This window comes from Diachasma alloeum, unplaced genomic scaffold (genome assembly GCF_001412515.2).
Source record: "Diachasma alloeum isolate Michigan unplaced genomic scaffold, Dall2.0 Dall_scaffold_00176, whole genome shotgun sequence".
Classification (NCBI taxonomy): domain Eukaryota; kingdom Metazoa; phylum Arthropoda; class Insecta; order Hymenoptera; family Braconidae; genus Diachasma; species Diachasma alloeum.
Window position 1 is genome coordinate 2942185 of NW_021680342.1, and position 6776 is coordinate 2948960.

At 38.9% G+C, this 6776-nt stretch overlaps 1 protein-coding gene across 1 annotated transcript; it reads left to right on the forward strand.

Moving 5' to 3' along the window:
- The first annotated feature begins 56 nt into the window (after nucleotides 1-56).
- On the forward strand, nucleotides 57-3497 carry LOC107048908 (protein disulfide-isomerase A3). Its single transcript, XM_015272392.1, has 3 exons — nucleotides 57-353; nucleotides 680-911; nucleotides 1986-3497. Exons 1-3 carry the CDS (start codon nucleotides 211-213, stop codon nucleotides 3081-3083), a joined length of 1473 nt encoding a protein of 490 aa, XP_015127878.1. The 5' UTR covers nucleotides 57-210; the 3' UTR covers nucleotides 3084-3497.
- The last annotated feature ends 3279 nt before the right edge of the window (nucleotides 3498-6776 follow it).

Consider the following 6776-nt stretch of genomic DNA (forward strand, 5'->3'; position numbering starts at 1 on the left):
CGCTCGCTGTTTCCTGCGTCAAGAGCCACGTTTCTGGCTCCGGATTGGTGAATTCCCTTATGAAAACGTGTCCTACGATTAGAACAGAGACAGACGTGTGATTGTGACAAGGAGTTCCGACCAAGAAAAGGCTGTGAAGACGTCTGTTGGGAACCACTTGGGTTGTTCGTATCAACCGGCAAACGTTCTGGTGAAAGTCGTCAGCAAAAAATGTTGACTAAATATTTTTTACTCTGTCTTTTGGCCCTCGGGGTTTACGCCGGTGAGGACGATGTTCTCGAGCTCGGGGACAGCGATTTTACGAGTGAACTGGACCGACATGATACCACACTTGTCATGTTCTACGCACCCTGGTAAGTCATCAGTCAAATACCTGATTAGGGGAGAGGAGGGTGCAACAGCCGTCTTCAATCATCAATAGCGCAAAATTGGCAGAGTGAAATTTGGCAATTTTTCTTCCATTTTGAAGGTATTTTCTCAGGCTTCAAAATGAGAGCTGACTTGTGCCAATCGCACCGTTTGTTTCGGAGATATTGATGATTTTAGAAGGCCCAGTTTATCTCATCTTCCCCTGTGCATTTTTAATCGACGTTTCGATGGTCTCATTCTCATTCATTGTACTCGGGAACAGTTGGAGCCCGGCTTCGGGACGTTATAGGTTAATCTGATTTGTCTTCAGGTGTGGTCACTGCAAGAGACTCAAGCCAGAGTACGCAAAGGCTGCGGAACTCCTCAGGGGAAATGATCCTCCAATCACTCTGGCCAAGGTTGACTGTACTGAGGCAGGTAAGGAGACCTGCTCCAAGTACGGAGTCAGTGGGTACCCGACCTTGAAGATCTTCTCCAAGTCGAAGATGGTCCGTGAGTACGATGGACCCAGAGAGGCCGCAGGCATCGCCAAGTACATGCAGGTGAATATGTTTTTTTCGTGTTGCAGTGAAGGGAATTTTTTGGGGATAGATAACCCCCTGGGGTATCACTGGTGCTTGATAAGGGGGCTCATCATTTTGTTGTGGGAATTAGATATTCTGCACTGGGGATTTGAGGGGAAATATCGTTCTCATGTGTTTTTGAATGGAGAGAGTACATTTGAAGCAATCCAGTGGGGGAAATGAGGGGGAGAATAAGGAAAATTCGTTTCAGCTGAGTTTTTGAGAGATTTGTCTAGGTCTAAGAGAGGTGTCGATTTTTTTGCGCCTTTCAGTTTTGAAAGTATTTATGGAAACCCATGGCACTCATGGAACGAAATTCAACGACTACGACGAGTATATCAACGAAAAAATCTGTCATTTCTACGTACAATTCATGAAGTTCAACATTTTTTCAATTCTAAAACCTCAAAGGATTGAAAAACGTTAATTTTTGCCCGTTTGCCCCTAATTTATAATTCCACTCAAAATGATGTGGATTCTTCACGGAATATAACAAGGCTTAAACGTTGACAATACAAAAATCACTTATTGGGGAACATCTCTGAAATCAGTAGATTCTTCTTTTTGTTCTTTTTACAATTCCTCATGGTTTCAAAGATATTAAAAATATTATTCTTTCTGAATGTTTTTTCATTTCCTTTTCATAATAATAATTGGAGTTCGACTATAGGACATAAAGGGAAATAGAATGTCGCGTAATAGAATACCCGAATGAAGTTTCGAAAGACTTTTGCTTTGGGTGTTTGTTTTGATCACAAAAAAACACTTTTAATTGATCTTTAACATAACTCCTCTCCATTCAATGTTGTAACATGTCAATTAAGGAAACAAAAACATATAATAACAATAAGAATGGATAAAGTTGAATCATTAATCTAATTGTGAAGACGGAAATGGAGAGAAAATGAAATGAAACACAACAGTATAAACCAATCTAGTGAAATATGAATAAAAAACAAATAATAATAACGAAAAATTCTGTCGAAAATCTCCACAACTCCGAATCACGCCAAACCATCTTTCTGATAATTAAATAAATGAATTATTCCCCAGGCCCACGGCGGCCCAGCATCGAAGGAGCTCAAAACTAAAGAGTGTCGAAAAGCCTTCCTGGCCACCGACGAGGTGAGCGTTATCGGTTACTTCAAGGACCTCAAATCTCCCCTCGCCGTGGCCCTCCAGGAAGTCGCGGAGAAGCGCCGTGACAAGGCTCGCTTCGCCCACACCTCCGCAGAATCCCTCCTGGAAGAGGGTCTGACAAACCACATCGTCCTCCACCGTCCATCGGTCCTCGAGAATAAATTCGAACCCAGCACCGTGACGTACGAGGGTGAAGACTCCGTCAATGACATCACTGACTTCATCGAGAAGAACTCCCATGGTCTAGTCGGTGTACGTACCAGGGAAAACGTTAAGGACTTCAACAATCCCCTTGTCGTCGCCTACTATGCAGTGGACTACGTCAAGAACCCGAAGGGCACCAACTACTGGAGAAACAGAGTAATCAAAGTTGGAAAGAACTTCCCAGAGATCACGTTTGCCATTTCAAACAAGGACGACTTCCAGCACGAATTGAACGACTTTGGAATTGATTTTGTTAAGGGAGACAAGCCAGTTGTTCTCGCTCGTAACTCCAAGGACCAGAAATTCGTCCTCCAGGGTGAATTCTCAGTTGAGACGTTCGAGCAATTCGTCAAGGACTTCGTAGCTGGAAAATTGGAGGCATTCCTCAAGTCTGAGCCCATCCCGGAGGACAACTCTGGTAACGTCAAAGTTGCAGTTGCCAAAAACTTTGAGGAGCTCATCTCGAATTCTGAGTCCGATGTTCTCATTGAGTTCTATGCTCCGTGGTGTGGACACTGCAAGAAATTGGCACCAGTCTTCGATGAACTTGGTGACAAACTCGCTAATGAGGACGTGGTAATTGCCAAGATGGACGCAACAGCTAATGATGTGCCACCAGCTTTCGAAGTTCGAGGCTTCCCGACACTGTTTTGGATCCCCAAGAACTCGAAAGACTCACCGGTCAAGTACGAGGGTGGCAGGGAGCTCGAGGACTTCATCAAGTACATCGCTAAGCATGCGACTGAACCTCTCAAGGGATACGATCGCAAGGGCAAACCTGTCAAGGCCCCAAGCGACGAGTTGTAAAAATCATCATCTTTTCTGAGACTTTTCATATTTTTTTATTTTTCTGTTGAGTTCCGGGAGTTCAATTCTCAATTGAATAAATGCCAAGTTTAATTGCCTTCTGGGTGAATTTTCACTCCAATTAAATCGCCAACTTCCATTTTCATTGTCAGAGGCTTTATAGTTGATATTGTGTTATCGAAGCCATCAAACAGCACAAGATGATTGAGATTTGTAATTATGGTTGTGCGAGGGAAGATTCGAGTACTCAGTTAGGGAGAATTATGTTCCATTCCGGTATTTACTTGTCGATTTAATTAAGGATAGATTTAAGGAGGTATGAGAATTTTGTTTGTACGAAGATGAATAAATGGAGCGGAAATGATTTTTTAAATTGGAAAATTATTTTCCCAATAAATATGAAACTTAACAAATTGAGGTTTTTTTTTTATGAGTTGATTTCAAGCGCACCCAGAGGAATATTTAATATATTCATTTTTTGAACATAAATGGATGTTTGTTCAACATTTGTTGAAATAAATAGGAAAATTTCGAATAAAATCTATTTCATTTAATTATATTTAATTATTCATTCAAATTTTAATGGATTGAATTTAAATGAATAATGAAATTTAATTGAACTTGCGAGAGATGTTCAATTTTTCAATCGATAATTGATCGGTTCTGATGATTAATACATAAACCAGTGAGAAAATCCATTATTTCCAGTAGCTGAGAGGGGGAATCATTCATATGAAGCATTTCAAGGCATTTCCCACCCACACCAAGGTCTGGGAGATGCTGCCACCTAGTGTCCACGAAAATAATCGAAGAAAACTGGGGTATTTTCAGTTTTATGAGATCTCATTGGCTGATGACTCTCCGTCTCCCTCCAATTGCTCCTCTTGTGAGCATCGTTTTACACGAATGTCGGTGAGTGTTTGTAAAACGAAAACGACCACATGCAGAGAGTCAACGGCCATAGACCACGTCGGAGTTGTTGGTCGTGTGGAGTTGGGAGGTGAAATTATATTTCTACCTGTTAAATTTCTAAGTACTTGTTGGTCGGAGGTCAAGGCTGAAATAAAAAACATGACCCGTAAGTGTTTTGCGAAATTCAGTGATTTTTCGGTGAATTTGTCGTGGTTTATTCGCCGGCGTTGACGATTTTTCGCGGACGAAACGACGTCACCTATCGTTTTTCACTTCTTCGTTGTCGTTTTCATTGTGTTCATCGTCATTCACTGTTTTTTATCGCCTTCTGACGACGATTCTGCTCCTTTTTTCTTATTTTTTCCCACTTGTGCTCCGTTTTGAACAGTCCTGAGTCTGATAGCAAATTTTACTTTCGATGACCTCCATATTTACGACTTGTGTACGTGTTGAAATTTATACCAACAGATTACGTTCAGAACATTCAATCAAATCCCTGCAGTCCCAAAAATCCCCAAAAATAGCATCTGCTTCGATGTTTCATCACGAATTTCCCTTCATTTTTCCCTTATGTTATGTCGTATGTTTCTCAACTAGGGGCCGGAAATCTGGTTTAGAATTTATTTAATTATCGCCGGGAGTTATTTTGGAGTGGAAAGACCTTTTATTTTGAGTTCTGACTATATTTAGTTTGACGAATGTTTGTTGTGATACATTGCGAAATTATTTTGACACAAATGGGACTATGTAAACATAAATATTGACGAGACTATATTTCGACGACTTTCTACGAATTTATCCCGCCAGAGGTCAAAGCTGAAACAAAATAAAGAACATGACCCGCAGGTGTTTTACGAAATTCTGTGATTTTTCGTTGAAGTTATCGTTTATTCGCGAGCGTTGACGATTTTTTGGGGATGAATCAACGTCACATATCATCTTGCGCTTCCTCGTAGTCGTTTTCATTGTTCTGCTTTTTTTTTAATTATTTTCCCACTTTCACTCCGTTTTGAATATTCTTGAGTTTGCCAGTGCATTTTTACTTTCGATGACCTCCATATTTACGACTTGTGTACGCTGTTGAAATTCCTGCCAACAGATTCTATCCAGAACATCCGATCAAATGTCAGTAGCTCCAAAAATCCCCAAAATAGCATCATCTGCTCCAATGTTTCATAACGAATTTCCCTCCATTTTTTTCTTATTTTATATCGTAGATATTTCACAACTTGTGGTCGAAACTCTGGTGTACAATTTATTTAATTATCGCCAGGAGTTACTTTCGAGTGGAAAGACCTTTTATTTTGAGCTCTGACTATATTTAGTCTGACGAATGTTGTGGGTACATCCTAGCGAAATTATTTTGAACGAATGGGATCGTGTCAACATACATATTGACGAAATTAAAATTCGATTTTTCGTCCATTTGTCCATTTTGGTTTTAATATACATAACTCAGAAAAAATATTCTATTTAATGGGAATTAAGTGACAGTTTCAGTTATTGATGGATTAAATATGGAAACGTGAGCTCGAATGTCTTTTCGAATTTTCTTCGTATTTTTGGCTTCCCGCTATAACATCCTGAATTCATAAGCGGATGAAAGTTATTCAAAAAAATTCCATACAATGTAAAATCCATTTTTTGTATCAATTGATTTCCACAGGTGGAAATCAGCGTGACTTAGCTCGTGCTAAGAATTTAAAAAAGACTCAGAAGAAAGCTGCTGGAGAACAAGATAGTAATAAGGGATTGACACTGGAACAACGAAAACAACGGTAAAACTATATTTCCACTTAGCAACACTTCCCCAAAACTTCCCTCCAATTTATGATGATGAATCTATCGTTTAAGCAATTCACTCAAGGGTTGATTTTTATTTGGTTCCATCTTCTTTCACTCCTTGGTGATCAAATGATTCTTCCTTAAAATTTAATTCATCTAACGATTTTCATTTTTTTTGAGAATTGGTTTTTCAATGATTTTTCGTAAAATCATGTGTTGGTAATTGTTATCAACGAACTGGAATATTTTGTTGTGTTAAAACTCCTTTATTCTCGTGTTGTTGAGTTAATCTCCGGGCATTCCTCCTGCGACGTGCGATTTATTCAAATGATAACAAAAATTTTGCATAAATTCATGTTCCAGTGATGCCGAGAGAATGAGAGAGAAACAGCTTAAAAAGGCACAAGATGAACAGGGCAGTATAAAACAGCAAGGAGTTCGGTAATGACTCTAAAATATCCCGACAATGTAACAATAATAACACCAAGTTATACGAAGATAAAAGTAAAAAAAACGAAGTAAATAAACCGCGTTGAAAACCCACAAAAATCGAATGAAAATTGCATTGATATATACACGGAATAGAAGCAAATTAGAGACTTTGTTACAGCAAATTTTGGAATTTCTTCTCCACGTGGAAAATTTGTATATCATTAACTTTAACTAGAACCACATGCCATTGATTGAACGTTACTTAATATTCGATGCTCACTCTAAAATAAATAGCCAATTTGTATTAGCAAAAGTAATTGCATCATTAAACACGAGAATGGAGGGACGATGAATCATTGCGATCAGTAATAAGATTCGTCCAAAAGTTGTAAAATAGCGTTAAGACAGTAGATTAATTATTGTAATTTTTAAAACCTAGAGAAAGTAACTTTCTAAAATTTAAAATAAACGATTGTCGTGTAATCAGTAGTCATGATTGACGCAGCCTTTTCGTTTGTGTAATAAATCTATCAAAATTTTTCATACCATATCTATTCTTACTGT

Bases quoted from the DNA above. Each gene is read 5' to 3' on its own strand.
- LOC107048908 (XM_015272392.1), top strand. From the start codon at position 211: ATGTTGACTAAATATTTTTTACTCTGTCTTTTGGCCCTCGGGGTTTAC. The intron at 354-679 runs GTAAGTCATCAG...ATTTGTCTTCAG, and splicing joins GTCATGTTCTACGCACCCTG to GTGTGGTCACTGCAAGAGAC. The intron at 912-1,985 runs GTGAATATGTTT...ATTATTCCCCAG, and splicing joins GCATCGCCAAGTACATGCAG to GCCCACGGCGGCCCAGCATC.